The 23,633-nt window shown below is 38.1% G+C and overlaps 5 protein-coding genes across 5 annotated transcripts; all 5 read left to right on the forward strand.

Annotated features, from left to right (window-relative positions):
* Positions 1 to 1,597: 1,597 nt before the first annotated feature.
* Positions 1,598 to 6,553, forward strand: LOC110758863 (Serine/threonine-protein kinase WNK (With No Lysine)-like protein). Its single transcript, XM_021960795.2, has 10 exons — positions 1,598 to 2,219; positions 2,656 to 2,745; positions 2,921 to 3,029; positions 3,189 to 3,230; positions 3,412 to 3,471; positions 3,695 to 5,122; positions 5,288 to 5,389; positions 5,486 to 5,632; positions 5,716 to 5,841; positions 6,006 to 6,553. The coding sequence occupies exons 1-10, from the start codon at positions 2,110 to 2,112 to the stop codon at positions 6,180 to 6,182; spliced, it is 2,391 nt and encodes a 796-aa protein (XP_021816487.1). The 5' UTR covers positions 1,598 to 2,109; the 3' UTR covers positions 6,183 to 6,553.
* Positions 6,554 to 8,952: 2,399 nt separating this feature from the next.
* LOC110758959 (aluminum-activated malate transporter 10-like) lies at positions 8,953 to 11,036 on the forward strand. Its single transcript, XM_021960941.2, has 6 exons — positions 8,953 to 9,384; positions 9,491 to 9,631; positions 9,735 to 10,007; positions 10,114 to 10,232; positions 10,315 to 10,458; positions 10,568 to 11,036. Exons 1-6 carry the CDS (start codon positions 9,045 to 9,047, stop codon positions 11,033 to 11,035), a joined length of 1,485 nt encoding a protein of 494 aa, XP_021816633.1. The 5' UTR covers positions 8,953 to 9,044; the 3' UTR covers position 11,036.
* An 849-nt stretch (positions 11,037 to 11,885) lies between these two features.
* On the forward strand, positions 11,886 to 14,460 carry LOC110758875 (HIT-type Zinc finger family protein). Its single transcript, XM_021960826.2, has 5 exons — positions 11,886 to 12,074; positions 12,184 to 12,256; positions 12,339 to 12,498; positions 13,117 to 13,158; positions 13,381 to 14,460. Exons 1-5 carry the CDS (start codon positions 11,995 to 11,997, stop codon positions 14,262 to 14,264), a joined length of 1,239 nt encoding a protein of 412 aa, XP_021816518.1. The 5' UTR covers positions 11,886 to 11,994; the 3' UTR covers positions 14,265 to 14,460.
* Positions 14,461 to 14,731: 271 nt separating this feature from the next.
* On the forward strand, positions 14,732 to 17,852 carry LOC110758922 (UBX domain-containing protein). Its single transcript, XM_021960895.2, has 4 exons — positions 14,732 to 15,857; positions 16,818 to 16,988; positions 17,122 to 17,325; positions 17,477 to 17,852. Exons 1-4 carry the CDS (start codon positions 14,871 to 14,873, stop codon positions 17,705 to 17,707), a joined length of 1,593 nt encoding a protein of 530 aa, XP_021816587.2. The 5' UTR covers positions 14,732 to 14,870; the 3' UTR covers positions 17,708 to 17,852.
* An 835-nt stretch (positions 17,853 to 18,687) lies between these two features.
* On the forward strand, positions 18,688 to 21,852 carry LOC110758918 (putative serine/threonine-protein kinase WNK10). The gene is made up of 6 exons (XM_021960891.2): positions 18,688 to 19,359; positions 19,522 to 19,559; positions 19,677 to 19,904; positions 19,993 to 20,371; positions 20,461 to 20,863; positions 20,947 to 21,852. The coding sequence occupies exons 1-6, from the start codon at positions 19,270 to 19,272 to the stop codon at positions 21,684 to 21,686; spliced, it is 1,878 nt and encodes a 625-aa protein (XP_021816583.1). The 5' UTR covers positions 18,688 to 19,269; the 3' UTR covers positions 21,687 to 21,852.
* Positions 21,853 to 23,633: the final 1,781 nt, after the last annotated feature.

Here is a 23,633-nt window from a genome sequence, read left to right on the forward strand (position 1 = left end):
AAGACACAAGCATGGTGATCTACTGATGTGGCTACTGGTTAGGGTTCTTTTAGGGCTGAAAACCCAGGGAGGGTGGCGCAAGATAGCAACGAGCTTTTGCTATTCATATGTATGTATAAATATATTTATATAAGTTTTCACTGTTAAAAGATATATGTATTTATATATATTTATAGAAGTAATAATGGGGAAAGGAGAATTTGCAGAATAATATGATTGCCATTACAATGAATATTATTAGTAGGCGCTGTGTGTGTTGGTTTGAGAGTTCGTAGAGATAAGGACGTCTGGTTTTGTATGTTGTTGTGGCTTTTGATGCTGACCATGATATCTCATGAGTTATTCCATGTGTTTGTCTCGAATTGGAACTTTTTTAAACCACTTTTTTTTTCCTACCATTTTTCTGATAGATTGAAAATTTAGTCAAAAAAACAATAAATTTTTAATAAGAAATTATAGCTCAAGTGATAGAGCACATGATTACTACTATTCGTTGATAAAATTTTGATTCTCACACATTTTTAGAATTCAAATTAAAATATAAAAAATTCTAACATTTACAGTTTTGTCTAATTGATTTGAGAACTTTCTTCAAAATAAGGGGAAGGGATGTAAAAACGGAATAGTACATTAAAGGGAAATATTTATGTTTTTATTATAATTGTTTTTAGGTAATCTTCTTTTATTTTATCTATTTTTTTAAATCTCTCTCTCTCTCTCTCTCTCTCTCTCTCTCTCTCTCTCTTTAAGTTAGGTCTGGTTCGATTTGGTCTCTCACGATTCTTATATTATGAAATTCGACTCAATATTTTGCATCAAAATTAAAAATATAAAGGAAAAGCCAAACCAAGTCAGACCGGCCAATCATGTTCGACCAAATTTCACGGATTTTCGGTAGAAACACCCACCCCTACTTTTAATCACTATAGTTACATACAAGCTTTCACAATGGGAATTTGATTCAAATGCAACAAATCTTTGTAATGGGCAATAGCTCTAGGTCATCACCTTCCAAAACCCCAATGAGATTTTCCATGTGTACATTGCCATTGCTTCAATCAGCTTTGAAATCTTTAGCTATATTGGTTTTGAAAAATTTATTGTAAAATAATTTTCCCAAAAAAAGAAGGTCATTATGATTGTCACACAACATAAGAAATTAAGCACCTTATTATATAGAATCACCTGACTTTAGAGGTTAATTAAGCTCACAATATTCTCTAACAATTAATACTCTTTCACTCATTTGGTGCATTAAAATCAATTCCTCCAATACAAATTCACCATCTGTCAAATAAAATAAATACACCTTTATATTTAAGGAGTAAATTAGAAAATTAAACCAGAATTTTCCCAATAATTATGCAATAAAACCCATGGATTTTCCTCTCCATTTTCTCATATCTCACGACATCTCAACATCTCTTGTGATTGGAAAAGCTTCTTCCGAGAAAATCAACTATAATTACCGGCTATAGGCGGTAAACCAACTGAAAGGGATTTGGGCGGACCAATGGGACCGGTCACCGGCAAGTCCAAGCCTCCAAGGAGACAGAGATATTAACACAGTAAATTAATACCCAAGATCTCAGTGTTCCCCTTCATCTCCGGAGCACTGTATCAGGTTTCATTTTCGTCTTCATTTTCATTTTTGGAGGTTTCATAAAGACAATAATACAACCAACATTTATAGAGAGAGAGAGAGAGAGAGAGAGAGAGAGAGAGAGAGAAAAGCAAAGCAAACCACCACCATCTTCTATATATATATAAAACCTTTCTTTTAATCCTAAACTCTCACTCTCTAAACCGACCACTTTTCAGCTTCCAAAATTTCTGGCAACATAACACTCGTTGTTTTGATAAAAATACCATCTTTGGTTCTCCAACAGTCATCCCTTTGGTTTGTTTTGTTTGCCTCAGCAGAAAGCAACTGGCTTTGGTTTTCTTAATCTGTTCAAGGACCAAATAAATTACAGCGAAGTAAGAGTTTGGGTTTTTGGGTTCTTGACTGACTGAGTCAAGCTGCTTCCTGGTTGACTCGGACCAGGGTCCTCTTATGGGCTTGGGTTGGTGAAGTTTGGGATTGTTTAGGTGGTTTTGGATAGTGCAATGGGTGAAGCTGGGAAAAGTTCTGTGATTAGAGAGACACTTGAGAGTCTTTGTGTTAGCAATGGGTGGTCTTATGGGGTTTTCTGGCGCTTTGATCAGAGAAATTCCATGTAAGTTTCTATTTTTTTCTTCTTTTTGGAAAGAAAATACTTCTGTTCTCCTTTGGCTGCTGATTTATTGTTTATATAATTTGGTTTTTCCAACTTAGACTCTGTTTATTTTTTCAAGATGCATTTTCCTTCTTCACCATTTCACTTTACCCACCCCCTATTGTGTTAGAGTCTTTCTTCTTGTGGGAAAAAAGGGAAATCGTAGAACAAATGAGAGTTTGAAATGTTCAAATTTACTTGTTATTCTAGTTTTCATTTCAAAGATTAGTCATTTATGTTCTGCATGCCAGCTGTTTTACATTTTCCTTTGTGAGATCAAGCTTCTACTCAGATTTGGTATTTGGGATTATTAAGGTTTTTAATGGTTTTAATCTGACATTAATTGGCTGTGTACGAGGTTTTGCTCATGAAAAATTCTGGGTTTGAAATGCTTTAGGTTGTTGACCGTGGGAGATGCATATTATGAAGAGAACATGGGAGCAGTGATGGACAGTATGCTTCCGCAGGTCCACATGCTTGGAGAAGGGTAAGTTCAATATTGTACCACATTTTTTCCAAATTCCAATAGCTTGTTTTTTTTTTTTTTTTCCATCATAGAATCCATTAAACTTGAAAGCAAAATTTCCCCACAAAATTACTTTTGTTTTTTTAAAATAAGCATTGCAAATGTATAACAGGGCTGTTCTTGTTGTTTAAAACAGTATTATTGGGCAAACAGCTTTCACGGGGAAGCACCGGTGGATGCATTCAGATGCTCCTAGTGGAGAATGGAATTCAAGCAATTCTCTTGAAAGTCAAGATATGTTCCAGGTATGTTCTTCAGTTGTTAACTAACTTAAAAGTTAATAGGCCATAACAGTTCTTGTGGAATTGCTCAAATTTTTGCCATATATTCATAAAATCTTTTTTCCGTTCTGGGAAATGGTGATTATTTGTTTACTTATCTGCATATTTACTGCCATTCTACAGGATGATTCTGAGTTCAGTTGCCAGTTTTCTTCTGGTATAAAGGTAACGTCATTTCATTTCAATCCATTTTTCTTTCTTAAAAAAGAAGCTTGAGTAGTTGAACTTTATGATAAATCTATGTGAACTCTTTACCTTTCACAGCCTTTTAAAGCTAATTTTTGTTGTATACTTTTCTTCATCCATCCATAAGTCATATTTATTGACACTTATATTTAATTTGCAGACAATTGCGACAATCTCTGTTGAACCACGAGGAGTAATTCAGTTCGGATCCACCAAAAAGGTAGTTGAATTGAAATATCAAACTGGGATTCAGCTTCATGCATAATGTTCATTTTGACGTGTCAACGTTCTTATGTTCAAATGAGACCATGGTTGCCAAAATCTAGATTTGGTGTTCGTATAATGTATTTTCAGTATAGTAACACCAACCTGTGTGTAAATATCCATCATGAGGTATAGCATGGTTGAATACTTCCTAACAATACTGCTATTACATTTTGCAGATTATGGAGCGGTCCGAAGTTTTGGATGAAACAAAAAGGTTGTTCTGGGAGATGGAAAATCTTGATGGGCTTATTCCTTTGGAAAATGTTCCTTCATGCTTGAACAATGGTACCAATGATCTAAATGAGTTGTTTGCTTCCTTAATTTCATCTGGGAATTCCTATAATGGAGATGTCACCTGGACCCTTGGTGATAAATTTAAAGAGCTCCGAGGAAATGATACTTCTGCAATGAATTTACATTCTACATCATCTGATGACATTGGCTCAGCTGATAAAACCCCTTGGTTTAGTACATGGAGTACTGAGTCTTCTTATTTGACTTCATTCGACCCGCAGTTGGCATCTGAAATTAGGGTTCAGGATTCTCATGAATCTTGCAGAAATACAGCACAGAATATTCAGGTGGAATCAACATTCACTTCATTGGCTGACTTGGAGAAACCTATTCAAGGCAGCTGTGGATATCAGATGGATAACCAGCAATCTCTGCATGGTTTCCCAGTGGAGTTTAACCCAACTGATTTTACTACAAATATCTCTAAATTCTGCCAGGTGGATGATCTTTCCCAGTGGTTTGCTGCTTCACCAGAACAGAACATCAATGGAATGGCAACCGCACTGAATGATGACCTCTCACAAGTAATGGAAAGTACTTCGGGGTCATCTAGTCTGGTTAAAGGTGATAGGTTTGTTGATGCTCCAATTGAACATCCAGATAATTCTGTCCACAGTTCCATTACAAATCCATTCAATGCTGGTGGACATGAGAATTCTGTGATCATTCAGAATGCTGAAAATGGTTTATTTGATGGTTTGGGACCAGATTTTGGGTGCGGTCAAGTGGGGGAGTGTTGGGAAGATATTATGGTGCCAGCAGTCAGCGGTGGCTACTTGACCACTGGTACTGCTTTGACCAAATGCTTCTCAGAGCCAGAAGTTGGTTCCATGACTGCTCCTCGGAAAGGGTTGTTCTCGGAATTAGGATTGGAAGAGCTTTTAAATGGTATAAGTACTACTTCAAGCTCCGTGTTTAAAAGCAGTCTAGAGGACCTATCATCCACCACCCGAAAAAGGAAATCAGAATGTTCATCTGTGAACAGTAACCAGGTTCAGTTTGCAAGGCTTGCTGGCTCTAGTGGGAGCATGCATTCAATGGAGCCTTTGTATAACCTGGACAAGACAAACAGTCTTGTACCAAAGAAAGATTTTTTCCCAAAATCACAGGTCGGTTTATGGATTGATGATAGCTATAGTGTCAACGCTAGAAGTGCTGCACAAGATAAACAACAGCAGGCTGAGGAACACACAAAGACCACCAGGAAAAGAGCAAGGCCTGGGGAGAGTACTCGACCAAGGCCCAAGGATCGTCAGCAGATCCAAGACCGTATGAAAGAGTTGAGAGGGATCATCCCCAGTGGTGGCAAGGTACTTAATCTTTATTTTGTCTATCAATAGATAATAAGATGGGAAAGTGTTTGATTCTTTGGAATTTTTTCTTGAAAGAGATGCAAACCAAATCTCATATTGTCAGATTGTACAATGTGTTTCTGGTGAAGTTTTTGACATTCATATGTTTGGTTGATGCAACAGTGTAGCATTGATTCGTTGTTGGACCGAACCATCAAATACATGCTCTTCTTGCAAAGCGTGACGAAATACGCGGATAAACTTAAACAGGCTCATGAGCCAAAGGTTAGTTGATTTAGTTATTTCTGTTATATACAGAACAAGCCAAATATGTTTGATGTTTGTTAACTAATGGGACAATATTTTGGATGGATTTTGCAGCTAATTGGCAAGGAGAATGGTGTGGTTCTAAAAGACAACAACAACCGATCTGCTGGTAATACGTGGGCATTAGCAGTCGAGGGTCAAACAGTGGTTTGCCCTATAATAGTTGAGGACCTTAGTCCACCTGGCCAAATGCTTATTGAGGTATGTAAAAGGCATGAGTATTCTGTCAACTTTGATGTTTTGATCCCTCCTCCTGACTGCAATATTTATTGTTTCTGTTGCAGATGCTTTGTGAGGAACAAGGTTTCTTCCTTGAGATAGCAGACATAATCCGGGGTTTTGGATTAAATATTTTGAAGGGGGAGATGGAGAGTCGAGAGGATAAGATATGGGCACGATTTATTGTTGAGGTAAACCTAAAGTGAGATTTATATTAATGATCTTAGAGAGTTTTTCCCATAATTTATATTGATGGAAATTTATTATACTTACTTTCTAAATAAAAAAAATGAATTTTAAGCTTTCCTCTCTATTCTCTTCTTACCAAGATATTAATCTTAAACTTTGTTTACAGGCAAATAGGCATGTTACAAGGATAGATGTATTCTGGTCCCTTCTCCGTCTTCTTCAGCAAACAACAAACAACGTGGTTGATCCAACCAATTTGCCGACTAATATCGTAGATAGCGGAGTTCCTATATTGGATGGTTGTCAACAACAAAGTTTACCTCCTCCCATCAGCTTGTCATGAGACGCTTATCTTATCGGCTTCGGGACGACAGTTTCGGGAATACCTTGAGCATTTACTTGTGAGGACATGCCATGATAGGTGTTCTGGTAACAGAGGAAGTCACGAAAGAAGAGGAATTTGGCTTATCCAGCTTTGGAAGTAGGTGTGAAGTGTGCATATTGTTAGTAGAGAGTAGGATACACCTTCAAAATTGCAGGTGCTCTTTTTGTTGCTCTAGTGTCCCATAAGAAAGGACAGGCTTTTTAGTCAAGGTTTTGTATTTTGGTTGTTTATATCTTCAACCTGATGAGAATTAAACCATTTAGTAATAGGCTAACCATTGATCTGTTTCTTGGCCTTAATATTTGATATAGTAATGGAGTGTTGTCATCTCTCTCTCTCTCTCTCTCTCTCTCTCTCTCTCTCTCTCTCTCATACACACAGAAAATAAGGAAGTAGGATCCACCATATCATTTACAATGAGAACGAAATTACACGGCAATCTTATGTTTGTAATAATGTGATTCGTATCAAAGGGAAATCTTTTCTTGTCAACCAATTAACATCCTCTCAATCTGGAACGTTCATTATATGAAATGTTATTCAAATATGTGTCACGATTGACAATCTAACAACGTAACATACTATTTAACAACATAACATAATATCTAAAACATTGCCCTTGTATTAAAGTTTAGTATATAGGGACAAATAACATAACATAATATCTAAAACATTGCCCTTGTATTAAAGTTTAGTATATAGGGACAAATAGAGAATCAATATCTCAAAGAAGACCTAATATGGATACTATACACCACATAGTGGTAATCAATCATCATGCACTATGAACCCTTCAAGGCTAAAATATATAAAATTAGGTATGTACTTGTGCCTGGTACAGTTGAAAGTTAGGCAAGATTTTGTTATAGCAAATATTGGTTGTCTGCTAATTACAATTACGGCCTAAAAATTACGTAATTATGATTATAAGTACAACATCAATGTAGCAAATATAAGCAGAAAGGACTAAAACTTTGAGAAATTTTTGTTTTTGTTTAAATAAAGCATTTGAACTTTGGTTTGAATGGTCTTAATCAGCTTTCGGTAAAGTATGGTGGCACTAGTAAGACAGCTGCTGATTTTAAAATGTACATGATAATCAATCTGGTGATATTGTAGATGTAGTGCAAAGCCAAGCTTTTTGTGATAGTTGAATTAGCCTTTCAAAGCAGTGCATACAGCTGTGGAAAGGCTCCAGTGTAAAGAGATAAGTGCTCTTTCCATTCAAATGAAATCAGCACCAAACAATCCAATGCAGCCCCAGTTTTAAATCTATTGCCCCACCTTTACTTGGTTCCATTCATGACCTAATTTGCCTTCAATTTCAAAATTTAACCCACAATAAAATATATTAACATTTCTAGTCTCATATTGGGTTCTCCACTACGGTTTGAAACCCACTAATCACTCTACTGCTTGTTTACAGGTCTAACAATGGCTCTCTCTAAACAAATGGGGGGCTTAAATTTTGTCCTGTCTCTGTCAAACAGCTGGAGCAATTTTGAGAAACTGAGACATACAGATGCCTGGAGCTTGGTTTTAAAAAGATGAGATACAGAAATGGGATTTGGGAAATGCAGAGAGGGAAGAAAACAAGGTTGAAAACAAATTTTCTTGACAGCTGCATATGCAATTAGTTGGGAAGAAAAAGGACTTTGAGAACAATATGTGATTGCAGTTGTTCAATCAGAGAGTAACAGAGAGTTCATGATATCACAATATCAGAAATATAAATTTCTTTGAGTGCTGGTTCCTAATTATCTTATCCATGGAAAAACTAAAGAGGAAGCTGATCAAAGCTCCACTTAAAACAAAACAACAACAGTGAACACTTGCATATAAGTAAGAATATATTGATGTTGATCACATGATAGTGCGCTGATGTTTTCACTTTTTTGATGAATTTTGGACACAATATGTCACCCCTCTTCATGAAGGTTTGATTTTAGGTCCATTAAACTCTCTCTCTCTCTCTCTCTCTCTCTCTGTGTCTGGGGCATTAAGGAAAAATAGGAAGCTTTAAGTACCAGTGTACTTGCAGAATTTCCTAGGAATGAAAGATGAAAAGCACACGTGTCTGCAAAAATAATATATTTACTAGAACAATATGTATTCAGATTAGCAAATCAAATTGGGAAAACAAAGTCCCCACTTCCCATATATTGCTACTAATCTAATTACATCTGGTAAGTTTCCACTTGAAAAATCAAATATTGCAGCTGGAGGGTTAAGTTTGCAGAACAAGTGACACATGCCTTGCACATAATTCTACCATATCCAAATATCAGTTTTGACTCTTCAGTGCAATTTGGTGCAGACACTTGTATTAAAAAAAAGTGCTGCTTTTCCAAGATTGAACACTGTTCTGTTGGTTTAAGAAGTGATAAAAATGGCCTAATTGGATACACTTGTAAAGAACTGTGGGACTAAAAGATTGAAATGCATTTTTACCTGTTCTGAGAGAACAGAGAGGGAAGGATTAATGAAAGTTCTGGATTAACATGTGTCCTTGAGTCCCAATCTGACCTACCCAAAATGACAAAAAGAAGTGCATTGGCTTCTTGCGGCTGACATTGTCATGCCATTGGAAAACTTTTTTTTTATTGTTTAAATGTTTTTATTTGTTTATTTCAGACCACTATGAGATACCAAAATCCCACTTAGTATATATGTACTCCAATTGTCAGTCTTCTTTCCTCACCAAAGCTTAACAATTCCTCTGCATGAGAGCTTGAGGACTTTGGCAACTTGACAACTTAGCAGCTTAAGTTTTATCAAGCAGCTCCCAAAGTTGGTTTTGTTTCTGTTGTCATTATCAAAATGGCTCAGGAGAAGGAAGTGGCCAGTGGAATGGAATGGAGGATAACAATGGCAGATGGGTCATCTGAAGTATTGGCTCCTGATGCAGGTTTTGCCAAAATAGCCTGGCTTGCTTTGAAGGGTCTGATTGGAGGGTTGGTTTTGAAAGTGTGGAAGTTCCTGAAGAAAGCTTGGGACTTGGGACATAATGAGCCCAGAAAAGTGATTCATTGCCTGAAGGTAGGGATGGCCCTCACTGTTGTCTCACTTTTTTACTACATGAGGCCACTGTATGAAGGTGTGGGAGGAAATGCCATGTGGGCAGTTATGACAGTTGTGGTTGTTTTTGAAAACAATGTTGGTAAGTTCCTTGTCATGATCTTTAAGCCAATTGAGTTCAATAAATATGTATGTGTAAAATTATTGACTTGCCTGAAGCTAAATATTTCATACTGGTTAAAATGCAGGTGCAACTTTATGTAAAAGCATAAACAGAATTTGTGGAACTTTTCTTGCTGGTTTTCTTGCCATTGGCATCCATTGGATTGCAAACCAATCCGGAGAGGAATTTGAGCCTTTCATTACTGGAATTTCAGTTTTCTTATTAGGTATGTAGTCCTGTATTATATATTAATGTTCTCTAATTGTGACTAGCTATAGAGAAGACTTTTCATGGGTTATTGTTCTTATTATTGTTTTTTTGTTCTTCAGGTTCTGCAGCAACCTTCTCAAGATTTATACCATCTGTGAAAACCCGATTTGACTACGGTATTATGATCTTCATCCTCACATTCAGCTTAGTTTCAGTATCCGGTTACCGGGTGGATAAATTATTGGATATGGCCAGTCAAAGAATCTCCACCATCATCATTGGGACTTCCTTGTGCATAATCATAACCATGGTTATTTGCCCCATTTGGGCTGGGGAGGAACTCTATATGCTTATCACTCGCAACATGGACAAACTTGCTTGTTCTTTAGATGGTACGTACTTTAATCAAATACCACTTTTGGTTTCATTAAATAAATACCAACCTGTGGTTAAGTTTAGGCCAATGTCAGTGACATTAAGTGCCCCTATATTTTTCAGGTTGTGTTGCTGAATATTTCAATGATAGTGGAGGCCTTGCTGATGGTGATAAAGAATCTGATAAAAAATTGCTTGGCTACAAATGTGTTCTAAGTTCAAAGGCAACAGAAGAAGCCATGGTATGTAACAGGAACATAAGTCCCTGGTTTTATTGAGTTACTTAAAACATTCTCTTTCTCACAGTGGCATTGTCTTTTGTAGGCCAATTTTGCAAGATGGGAGCCTGCACATGGCCGCTTCAACTTCAGGCATCCATGGAAACAATACCTCAAAATCGGGGCGTCAATGCGCAACTGCGCTTATTGCATTGAGGCCCTCAATGGTTGCGTCAATTCTGAAATTGAGGTATTTTTCTACAAGTTATATTCTGAACCAAATTATTGTTCTACATGGAAATATGTCAGCAATGCAACATTGACTGAATTAACTTGAACAACTTAATCTGAATAAACAGGCCTCTGAGTTCACAAAGAAGCATATCAGCAACATTGCCATAAAAGTAAGCTCTGACTCCTCAATGGTCATAAAAGAGCTTGCAAAGACTATGAAGACAATGAAGAAGTCATCTACAATAGATTTCCTAGTTGGAGAAATGAACAATGCAGTGCTGGAGCTCCAAGAGGACTTAAAATCTCTCCCTACTTTGTTCATTCCACAGCCACTGCAAGAAGCTGAATGTCCCGAAAACAAGAGCACGGAGCAAGATTCCAAAAAGGCAGTTCCTCTCATGGAAATAATTCCACTTGTAACTTTAGCTTCTTTACTGATTGAAATTGTTTCAAGGATTGAAGGCATGGTCAGTGCAGTTGAAGAACTAGCAGGGTTGGCTGAATTCAAGTCCGTCGAAGATAGGAAGACTAATCAAAACCAGACTACTAATAAAGTTGTACCAGATCACCAGGGCGCCCTTCAGAGGGTCTAGAATTTGTATAAAGTTCTTGGCAGATTTACGGAAAGGGGCAAAAATACTAAAGAGATGATGTAAAGTTATACAAATCTAACAACTTGGACCCCAGTTGAAATCTGTCAATTGAAAATCATTATTTGTTCAGTGTGTATATTTGGATCTGAGATTCCGAATGCATATGGCTACTGGACTTGTTCTGGCAAACTATCACTAGTGTACATGTAATAGCATTATGCTTTCATCTTTATAACACATTATGTCACCTCTTGTTCCCCAAAGTTTGCTATTTGATCATACAAGGAAAATCTCCCTTCCTGGGTAAAAATTGTTGTAAAGGACAAACACATTTCCATATCCATAAAAAGAAAAAAAGAAAAAAAGAAAAAAAGAAAAAAAGAAAAAAAGAAAAAAAGAGAGAGATTGTTGTGCAAAGAAAGGTGTAATGTTCACAAGCAAGATATCGTGCAAATAAAATAATACTAGTCTTATCACATTTGTATACCATATGATGTGGCAGTTGATATGTACATACTACATCAACTAATTAATGTGATTAACACCCATCTTCGTCGAAATCGAAATGGTGCTATTTTGAACGGTGAAAATTGAAGTCTTTTCCTTTTGGGTGCTGTTGATTCGAATCAAAGAGACCAAATTTTCATCAGTCACCGTAAAAACACAAAGACCCAGCTTTGTTTGCTCACCGAAAAACCAAGCCTTTCAATCCCTTTAGGTTGGGGTTAGGATCACACAGGCGATGCTTATTGCTCAAAACCTAGAAACACAACACTTTCCAACTTCGTATCCAACGACATGTCGTTTCCTTAGGCTTAGTCCACACTCAGTTTCATTTGGGCCTCCCATATGACTAAAAAAGAAAGCCTCTTTCTCGAGTTTTCGACGGTCCTTTCTCTTCACTTCACTTCACTTCGTCCTTGCCTCCAAAACCCTTCGAAGCTTGAACAGCTTTGACCATGGCGGAGCCCATTATTACCTCTGAAAAACCCTCCACCACGCCCCTTTTGGACCCTCCTTCCCGAATCGTCTGCCACGTGTATGAGCTTCTCCAATCCCACCCCTCTTTCCTTTTCAAAGTTCGTTAATTTTGTGTGAATTTTCCCCATTTTGATTTGATACAAGTATTTTTGATTTTCTGAATGCAGTTGCCAGAAGCAATTTTCACAATACACATGCCCTCGCTGCAACTCTCGATACTGTTCTCTGCACTGCTACAAGGTAGGCTTTTTATTGTTCTAGTAATTTACAGAGATTGGAGTTTGGTGTTGTGTTTGATTGTTTTGCAATTTTGGTTGAGCAGTCTCATAATCTTCGATGCACCGAATCGTTCATGCGGGAAAATGTGGAGGGGGAACTTGGGCAATTGGGACCGGACGATGAAACTAAACAGAAAATGCTGGACATACTGAAAAGATTTCATTCTGAAGAAGAAGCTGATGCCATGGATGATGATGAGGCTGGTATGGCTTATTATTTGAGTTTATTGGTGTTCTTGTTTTTCTTTGAAATTTATGGCTTTCAACTTCAATGAACCTTTTGTTGTATGCTTGGGATTTTGCATGTCATGCATTGTAAGATAGTAGGGTAGTTGTTGCTTAGGGAGAGGGAAGTTTCTGATTGAGGGTTTTGCTAGAGTTGGGTCTCGGTATACATGTTTATTGGGGATTGAGGGTGGCTGGAAGAATATGCCGATTTTGATTGATGCTATGCTTACTGATTGTTGTGTTGTTGATGCTATGTGCAAAGTTTACTTGAGCAGTGATTGTTTTTCAATATTTGAGTACATAGAATAGAAGCAGCTCCGGTGCAATTTTGAACCGGGTCTTATTGATTATGCATGCAATAAGCCTAAGTTGGCCTTTAGATAAAATTGCTGATTAGTATCCTTGTGGTGAAGAGTGATAGTTTTTGTAGTTGGTCTAAGGATCACTGAAGCCTAATGAGGGCTACTGGCTAGTTTTTCAGTTTATTATAGACTTCCTAAAATACATTCATGTTAAACTTATAGCCCTTTAATGTTTTTTTTTCTCTTACAGCAAATTGGATTGCTGACCAGAATCTTCAATATTTTTTTGCAGGTTCTACTCTGTCTGAGGAGACCATTCAAAAAGTGCTTTCTGGTACACTCCTGTCTATCCTTTTTCAATGATGTATTTAGTTTCTGGCGCTCAAGTTCTTTCCTATCTTTCATTCATTCTGATTTTACATTTCAAATCTGTTATAAATTTTTTTGCACTTCTTAGTTTAAAGTTGTATATTTAATGTGTTACGAATTATCTGTTCTCTGAGCTACTTACTATTTCCTAATGCTGACACGAGCTGATTCTCTTTAATATTTGCAGGAGTTCAAGTTAGTTTTGATGATCTATCTGCAGAAGAGAAGAAACTATTCCAAAAAGCTGTTGCATCCGGTGAACTAAGCAAGATGATCAAGCCTTGGGATCCATGGTGGTTGAAGCCTTCTGCCAGAACAATAGCATTCAGCAAGGAAGGAACACAACTTATCAAACCGCTTGCCAATGAGGAGGAATCAATGTCAACAGAAGATGATCTAGAAAGTAATCAAGCAAGTGAGATTCCACCTGGGCCTGACACCCCACTGCCTCCAGTCAGCAAGCTTAGTTCTACAAAGCCATCACCAACCTTAGCTGTTCATCTGGTTGACATTATATATAGCTACTGTTTCACACTCCGTCTTTACAATGGAGATTGGCTATCAGACGCCACAGGATCAGCCATGGTACTACTGTCAGTGTCCTCTGTATTGGGCCAAGGTGGACAACCGGAGACCATCCTGGAAGCTCTGTCTTATTGCCTGGAACAAACCTGCTCTCCTGCTTTCAGACAGATGGGTGGCTTGCAATTTGGACTCGGTCTTATAGATGATGTAATAACCCTATTAACGTTAGGAACCCCTGCTTTGTTTTGCTTGCTTTGTGATCTGCAGAGGATGGTTCAGGCTGGGGAGAGGGAACTGAAATCAGAGAAACCACAAAAGTCGAGAAGAGCTGAAATTAGGAGTAAGCTGAAGCTGGCCGAGAGGAAAATTTATTTCATCATGTGTTGGGTCCATGAGCAACCCGGGGAAGCTTGGTCTCCCTTGGCAGCCATTGTAAAGGCAGAGAAAGGTTCGGCTTTGAATTATGAAGCTGCTGCGTCAAGGCCTGGGAAAGTGGACAAGAAAGCAGAACCAAGAAGCAAGGTTTTGATTCAGGAGATCAAGTGAAAAAAAAATGATAATTGTATTTTCTTTGCTTCTTGTTATCTGTTAACTGTTGTATGAGGAGCACAAACAGCTGTTCCTAGTAGAGTAGTTACAGTTCAGTTGTATAGTTGGCCAATGCAGTTGCAGTCAGTTATTTTAGACTTGTTTTGTCTAGTTTTACCAACTAGGAGCTGTAAATCAGTAACTTTTGTTTTCACTGGGTTATCAAAATTCTTTATTTTCACCGACAAAATTTCCAACAAATTTATTAGGCTGAACAAAACGACGTTGTGGGGTACTTTAATCCTGACAGTTATATAGTCCGTTTCCCAACCCGCCAAGGCGAGAAATGCATACATGAAATGTGGCGGCTAACAACCGTATGTCATGCATGATAATTTTTTTACGAAAATAGTACTATTTCCGTTTAGTTCTATTTCTGTTTCATACAAGAATTTCTGCTCCAAGTTTCATACAAGGTTTTCTGCTCCAAGGGATAGAAGAAGGAGATCACATCAATTATTATTTTCGAATTCCTAGAGTGTGGCTATTTCGTTATTTTCCAAAGAAGTAAGGGTTATTTCTGGTATCCCACCCAAACCTATATGACCTTCCGTCTCTCCGTGGATGCCAAAAACCCCCAGTCATCTCTCAGAGAACGAACATTCCAAGAACGTCGTCGTATTGTTCTTCGCTCTCTCTCTCTCTCTCTCTCTCTCTCTCTCTCTCTCTCTCTCTCTCTCTCTCTTTTCAATTCGTACCAATCTCTGCAACACTATCCGTACAGAGATGGATGATGTAAACGACAAGCTAGCGTATTTTCAAGCGATCACAGGCCTCGAAGACTCCGATTTGTGCGTGCAGATCCTCACCGCCCATGGCTGGGACCTCGAGCTCGCGATCTCCGCCTTCACCACCACCACCACGAACGACACACCTTCGCCGGAGAATTCCGCCTCCGGCACCACCTCCACAGTCCCCGACGGCAGTGTCGGTGGTGGCCTATACTCCGTTTCTCAACGCGGAGAACCGTCGCATCCATCTGGACCGTCATCAAATGCCGTCGCACCACCCGGTTTGGCTTGGAAGATCATCACTTTGCCGATTTCGGTAATTTCTGGTAGTTTAGGGTTGATTTCCGGCGCAATTGGTCTTGGACTGTGGGCCGCGGGCGGAGTGCTCTCCTACTCTCTCGGAATGATTGGAATCGGGTCGGGTCGGGACGGTGAGTCGTCGGCCCGATTATTGTCGGTGTCGGCGGTGGCGAATGAAGCGATGCAGTTCGTGGCGAGTTTCGAGAGGGATTACGGGACGAGGAGGCCGAATTTCGTAAGCGAAGGGTTTATGGACGCGTTGCAGAGGTCGAGGAACTCGTTCAAGCTGATGTTCGTGTACTTGCACTCGCCAGACCATCCTGATACGCCGTTGTTTTGTGAGAGGACTCTGTGCTCCGAGACCTTGGTGGCGTTTATCAACGAGAATTTCGTGTCGTGGGGAGGGAGCATTCGGGCCAGTGAAGGCTTCAAGATGAGTAATAGCTTGAAGGCCTCAAGATACCCCTTTTGTGCCGTCGTTATGGCCTCCACGAACCAGAGGATCGTGCTGCTTCAACAGGTATATTATTCTTTGCTTGCCTTTTTTTTTCGTATTAGAATTATTGGTATCTAAGATTATACGAAATTCATAGCTCTGTAGGCTTAATTAGGAATGGAAATTATTGCATGTATGTTATTGTATCTTCTTAGGCCGTACTGAAGCTAGAAAATGAAGGTTTCTTAGCTCTCTCGAGAGATAAAGTTCCAATTTGGGTGGTTATCTCATCGGTTATCAGCATGACATACTGAAAGAACACATTTGACTCATTTTAAGTAACTCCTTTCTGTTTCTTGTAAATGAGTCGACTGGTGTCAGCAGAAGTGATTCTGGGGTTTAACTGGGAATGTTACAGACCGGTGTCTTTTTATCGAACTAAAGGTTGAGTTCATTGGCTTTCCCTATTCGGATTGTTCAGAGTGCTACAAACATCCCATTTTCATGTAATGCTAACAGAAACTTTGCATGGAAACATTGCTTAGCATGTTCACTTTGGTGTGAGTAATTTTAGCAGAAACACGATTCTTTGGTGGTTTGTTAATGGTCATCAGTGGAAACGGGGTTAGACATCAACCTACTCCTGTAGTTTAGCTTTCTTATTCTTCGTCCTTTTTTTTTTCCCTCTCTTTAAATCTTGTATTTTTTGTTGTTGTATTCTTGTTTCTTTTTGGACTTTAGGTGGATGGAAAATTTGTGATTGAGCTATTTGAGTTTAAATAAGCTCTTACCGAGTAAATTCTGCACGTCCATAGCTTGGTATGAGCGTTTTGTTTAATGTCTTACCTTTAACATGTTTTCCTTATGCATCTTGAACATGATGTTTTGTAAGCGGGTTTAGTGTATATGATAATGTTTTGACTTTAATGTGTGTGCATTTTTTTCCTTTCCATTTCCCTATTTTCCTTTCAACTCTAGATATGAATGGTGACTACTTATTGTTGTTCATTTATCCTTAATGAGTATCTTTGTCATGTTTGGCAGGTTGAGGGGCCAAAGTCTCCTGAAGAAATGCTCGCAATATTGAACAGAGTGGTTGAAGAAAGTGCTCCTGTTCTTGTTGCAGCAAGGCTTGATGCAGAAGAAAGGAGAAACAACATTCGTTTAAGGGAGGAGCAAGATGCTGCTTATAGAGCAGCACTTGAAGCTGATCAAGTATGTTTATAGTTTAAACTAATAGCATGCTCCCTTTGCCCTTTCACGTCACAGACAAATAACTTAGGTTTTATAAAGCTCTTAGGTTGTTGTTCTTTTCCCATTGCCTCATTGTTATGTTTCTTTGCTTCAGGCAAGGGAAAACCAGAGGAGGGAAGAGCAAGAACGTCTGGAAAGAGAAGCAGCTGAAGCTGAGAGGAAGCGCTTGGAAGAAGAAGAGGCTCGTGAAAGAGCAGCACGTGAAGCTGCGGAGAAAGAGGCTGCACTAGCTAGGATGCGGCAGGAGAAAGCCTTGTCGCTTGGTGCCGAACCTGAAAAAGGACCTAATGTTACACAAGTAATCCCTCGTGCATTAGAACCCAAATTTTCTCGTTATTTTCTTGTACCTTTTGAATGTATTGATATTTCAGATAACTACTATCAAATTTTTACATGTTCAGTTCTGCGTGTAATTAATGCATGCTTGTGAATTACAATTTAACAAATAGGTTGTGGTGAGGTTCCCAACCGGAGAACGCAAGGAAAGGAGGTTTGACAGTAGTGCAAAAATCCAAACTCTCTATGATTATGTTGATTCTTTGGGTTGCTTAGATGTGGAGAATTACAGTCTGGTTTCGAACTTCCCTCGAGTGGTATATGGACCGGAGAAGCTGTTGTTATCCTTGAAAGAAGCCGGGTTGCATCCTCAGGCCAGCCTTTTTCTGGAGCTGAATTCTTAGAGAAGTTTAATGCAGAGAGTGTTATTAAAAATGTAGTAGGTTTACTCTGTTTTGCATATCTATATACTAGCAACTATGTCCATTTTATTAGAACCAACAATGATATGATGAGGTAAGATAGATGATATGATACCATTCTCTCCCATCTCTTCTCTTCTCTTCTCTTCTCTTGTGGATGTGTAGTTTATCTTGATTGCATATTCTTTCAAACAAGGCGGCCATAAAATGGAAGCTGGGGTTGAAATAATGATACTACTGACTTTATGTTATATATAGACTTGAAAATCTAAATAAGCTTTACCATTCATTCATTTGTATGATGTGATTTATGATTCGTTTGTGATGTTTGGTGAGTTGTGATGATTGCTTCCCAAAACTACTAGCTCGTCATTAGCCTCGGAAATCAAGTTGGTCCTAACCTTTGACCCCTTACACGGAAGTAGTTCATCAAGTTGTGACAAATCACCTCCTCCATCATTCTCATCGTTCTTACCTCGTCTTCTCCTTTTCTTCGTCCTAGATGGACTTTACGGAAAAATATTGAAATTAAAAATTGAGTAACATATGATGTTACAATCAAAATACTTTCTTGTTGTCACAAGAAGATAACCTATACATAGTACATTCGTGTATTATATGCGTATATATGTACTTTAAGAAACATATTCCTCAAAATCCAATTAATTTTCTCCCCACACCCCACAAAAGTTATCACTTATCATCACATCTTCAACTTTTAACCTATACATTCATTTAATTTGATTTATTTATCAAAAAATAATATCTGGAATATTTAGTGCCTGCTAGAAGAATGCTGGTGAAAGATAATAAAAAAAAAAATATAACGCTCCAAGCTGAGCTGTCTTTCCCTAATCACTCTCCTAATTTCTAAATTAAACTTTAAAAACCCCAAAAATAAAAAAGTTAAAAAATAATAATTTCCAATTCCAAATCCAACCCAAAGACAGCGTGTACCATCTAATCATAGAAGGACTCAATCTCTCGATCCAAATCAATCAAAATCCCCAAATCCTAAACCAACTACAAAACGATGTCTTCTTCCCCAGCCCTACATTTACACCTCTCCTTCCTCCCTTTCCCTCGTTCCCAATCCTTAGGCTTCCCTCTCCAATCTCTCTCGCTCTCTCCGTTGCTCGCTTTCTCGTTTACAGGGTTTCTGTAGGGTTCCGAATCCCCAATTAGGCCCCTGCTCTCGGTTTTTGAGGATTTTGGGTTTCGTTTCTTGATTTGGTGACGACCCAAATGATGCAGAGAGCGCCATGGCTGAGTCTCGGATAGGTTTAACAATGTGGAGCTCTGTCGCGAACCGGAATTCGGGTACGGAATTCAGGGATATGTGGTTTATCGGCTGCAGGTTTCGTCTTCGATCGGCGGTCGATTCGTACTCCGTGGCTTGCGAGGCATTTTCTGAACACCGTCTTTTTCTGATTCCGGTTGGGGGTACAAGCAAGCAGCTTTGATAGGATTTGCGAGGATCGTTTTCTGCGTTTTCGCTCTGAAGAACAAACAAAAGTTGTTTCTTTGGGGAGATTGTTTTCGTTATGGATTCCTGTAGTGGTTTGGTTGGTGGAAAATCTGATTGTGACGATGGCGGCGTTGTGGAGAAAGATCCGACTGGGAAATACTTGCGGGTACCAATTTCGAATTCTTTTGACTCTCTAATTTTAGAATTTTAATTGTTTGTTTGTAAATGCATGGTGTTGGTTTTAGGATAGAAATTTTCATCTTCTTGCTTGCTTTTTTTTTGGATTTGGTGATAGAATTCTTATATGAATTTGTGTTTGTTCCTCCAGTATGACGAAGTGTTGGGGCGAGGAGCATTCAAGACTGTGTATGCTTCTCTAACCATTTTCTGAATCGGTTTCTTTCTTGTTGGTTTCTAAGGTTCTAAGTATTTTTCATTTGCGAATTTATTTTTGAACTTATTTGTATGCTCTGTAAAATGTAGATATAAGGCATTTGATGAGGTCGAAGGAATAGAAGTAGCCTGGTGCCAAGTGAATATTGAGGATGTTTTGCAGTCGCCAGAACAGCTTGAAAGATTGTATTCGGAGGTTCATCTTCTGAAGTCATTAAAACATCAAAACATCGTCAAGTTCCATAATTCTTGGGTTGATGATAAGAACAAGACCATCAACATGATAACAGAGTTATTCACTTCCGGGAGTTTAAGGCAGTGAGTTTCGCTGACTTTTTTTAATAGCAATTCTTGTTTTTACGTGGCTTACATTATCAAATACTAATTGCTACTAGTCTGGATTTAGGTACCGAAAGAAGCATAAGAATGTTGATATGAAGGCCATTAAGAACTGGGCAAGGCAGATTCTTCGAGGCTTGCACTATCTGCATTCACACAATCCTCCAATTATTCATAGAGATTTGAAGTGTGACAATGTATTTATTAATGGAAATAATGGAGAAATTAAAATTGGAGATCTTGGGTTGGCGATAGTCATGCAGCAGCCTACTGCCCATAGCGTAATTGGCACCCCGGAATTCATGGCTCCAGAGCTTTATGATGAGGAATACAATGAACTTGTCGACATCTATTCTTTTGGCATGTGCATGTTAGAAATGGTGACTTGTGAATACCCTTATAGTGAATGTAAAAATCCAGCACAAATTTACAAGAAGGTTACCTCTGTAAGTTTCTGATCACCTGCGTTATGAATTTCCTCCAGTTTTTTGTTTTACTAAGCAGTTGCCTAATGTTTCTCATAACTTTGTTTCAGGGTATAAAGCCTGCTTCACTCAGTAAAGTGGAAAATCCTCAAGTCAAGCAGTTCATAGAGAAGTGTCTAGTTCCAGCATCTATGAGATTGACTGCGACAGAGCTCTTGAAAGATCCATTCCTTGCAACTGACAATTTGAAGGAGCGCAGTTGTGATCTTTCGCAATTACCCAATCTTGTGCCCAAGTTGGTGAACTTGCCACGGCCCGAAGCTCGCCCTATGGACGTAGATACTGACGACCAGAAGTTTTCTATTGGATCTTGTAGGAAAAGTGTCAATGAAACTTCTAACTCTTCAGCTCTGGAGTTTGGGAGGTTCACGGAGAATAATGAGTTCAGGTTAAGAGCTGAACAAAATACGGAGAATACCGTCTTTTTAACTTTGCGCATTGCTGATACCTGTGGTAAGTGCATCTGCCATGAAAATGGGTTAATTGTTTCCCCTTATTTTTCATAAAGTGAACCTGAATGTTATTTGTCTATACAGGTCGTGTGAGGAATATCCATTTTGAGTTCTATCTTGATTCTGATACTGCAATGTCAATTGCTGGGGAAATGGTTGAGCAACTTGATCTTTCACATGAAGATGTCTCTGTCATAGCTGAGTTAATTGACAAATTGATTATGAAGCTTGTACCGGGCTGGAAACCTTCATCTGAAAGTTCATCATGCGGAGCTAACAGTTCATGTGGGGATCATCCTGCACATCAAAATGTTCTGTCACCATTGGCATATGCCGAAGACCAAGATAACCAAGCATCAATGATTTCAGATACCTCAGCCTGCTCAGCCGAGTGTGGTGTCCCTACTGCTTCATGTGCTGGTAATGTCAAAGTTTCAGAAACGGCCAAGTACAGTTCTGATGAATGCTGCACAGGTTCAGATGGGTACGGTTCCAGTCCAGATTGTATGGTTCAGGGTGGGCTTAAGGAGAAGAGCTATGAAGCTGGTTCTGGTGATTCTGTTGTTATGAATGACGCATGCCCTGACATGTCAAGCATTTGCTCCTTATCTGAGTTGTCCCTAGTGGGCAAAGATCGGTATGATGAGCTGAAGGGGGAGCTTGATGCTATTGATGTGCAGTATCATCAATGTCTTCTCGAACTCTTGAGGATGAGGGAAGAAGAAATTCAGAATGCCAAGAAGAGGTGGATAGAAAAAAAGAAAATAGTAAGAAATTCAGAATGCCAAGAAGAGGTGGATAGAAAAAAAGAAAATAGTTGTTAATTAATGTACTATTGTCTTCCTAGGGTGTTTTTTTGGGGCTTTTTTTCTTTTCCTTGTTAACATTCATTTGATTCGTGTATTTTTTTTTTCCTTAAGAAAACGCAGGGATCTGTTTTGGTACATAATTTGCTTTTACGGTTATTAATGAATATTTTTTGTTCCATGAGTTCTTGACTGTTTTATTTCATGTATAAACAATTGTATTATCATGAGATTATTATTATTTTTTCCCTCTTGTTAGTGTATATCATCTTTCTCTCAAGTCTTCAATTACCATGCAATTAAAATCACGCGCATATGAAAATACGTGTCCGTTCTATATTTGATAAATGATTATAGATTTTAGAAAGATTTGTAATCGTTATCTCTTCTATGGTCTCTTCATTATATCTATCAATATTTTTTATTAATTAGAAAGGAGATGATTTACTTATTTTAATTAGAGGAGGATTCGAATTTTGACTTCTTACATCATTAGAAAAAGGAAAAAGAACGAATAGTGAAAGATGATTTAATTGAGAAACCGATTGACAACAAAAATTGTGACTAATACAATTTCTAATTATTTTTTTTCATCCAAAGAAAGAGAATGATTTGATATTAAAATAACTAAAACAGTGTGTGGGAGAAATCCTTCTCCCATCTATTTTAAACTATCGCTTGTACTAAAAAAGTAACACAGAATATATGCATAATTATTCAATCAAAACCTTCAGAAAAGGCAAAAGTTGTCTAGCTCTATCCTTGTTCATTTGTGTAATTGTGTTCTTACACTCTTCCAAATGGCTGGGGTGCTTTTTTTTTTCTGACTTAACCAACAAGCTCTCTTTTTCTTCAATTTACTTACATATTGACCATTGTTCATCTGTTTTGTTTGAACTTGTGAAGCAGGTGGTGGTATTTTGTTTTCTTGCTAAATTTTCTTTGAGTAAGGTGTAGGTTAGGAAGTGGCAGTTAGCCAGCTACGTACTACTGAAGAGAGAGATAAAAGAAGAGAAAGTAAAGACTAGTCATTTTGCTTTTACTGTTATTAATGGATATTTTCTTGTTCCATGAGGTACAAAGTTGTGGAAGAAAAAAAATGAGAGAGGTGTTGTTCTGTAAGTGCGCCACGTATTTTATGAGGAAGTTGCAAAGTATTTTACAATCTAGAAAAGCAGAGACCAGTTTGAAAACCAGAGCTTCTTGTGGACGAGGGAAAGGGAGCCATCATCAACAAAAAGAGGACGTGATCCAGGGAGGTTGGCTGGGCTGGGCTGGGGGTCTCTGAACTTCATGATCAGTCACCAACTGCCAGGCATTATGGGAATAAAGTTAGTGGAATTAATTTCCAATTCCCAATTAATGTGGTTGTTAGTTGTTTAATTTTATAATATATATATATATATATGACTTATTTTCAGTACAGAAACAAAATTCAGAAAAATAACAGTATTTGTCCATCCATTTGATAAAATTAAATTCAATGAATTAGGCCTTTGATTTCTTCCCTGAGATCTTCCTATTGAGTATTGACGGGACATGAACTTTTGGGCCAACATGTACAAATTAAAAGGCATCCCATGACATGAGACCAAATGAAATAGTGTCCATTCATTTAAAACTATGGTCGGCTGTAAGAATAACAAAAACATGTCGGTCAATGTGGTCAATAATTTCTTACCCAAAAAAATGTGTTTCATATTTTTTTTCATTGATCAGGAGATGAATTATTTATTTTTAATTGATGGAGGCAAATTCGAATTTTGACTCCTTCCAAATACCTAAGAGGTAGTTTGTGAAAGATGATTTCATTGAGAAACCGATTGACAACAAAAATGGGAATGATTTGATATTAAAATGACTAACACAAAGTATATATGCTTAATTATTCGATCAAAAAAACCTTGTTCATTTGTGTAATTGGTGTTCTTACGTTCTTCCAAATGGCTGCGGTGCCTTTTTCTG

Source organism: Prunus avium, chromosome 5 (assembly GCF_965620075.1).
Source record: "Prunus avium chromosome 5, drPruAviu1.hap1.1, whole genome shotgun sequence".
Lineage (NCBI taxonomy): Eukaryota > Viridiplantae > Streptophyta > Magnoliopsida > Rosales > Rosaceae > Prunus > Prunus avium.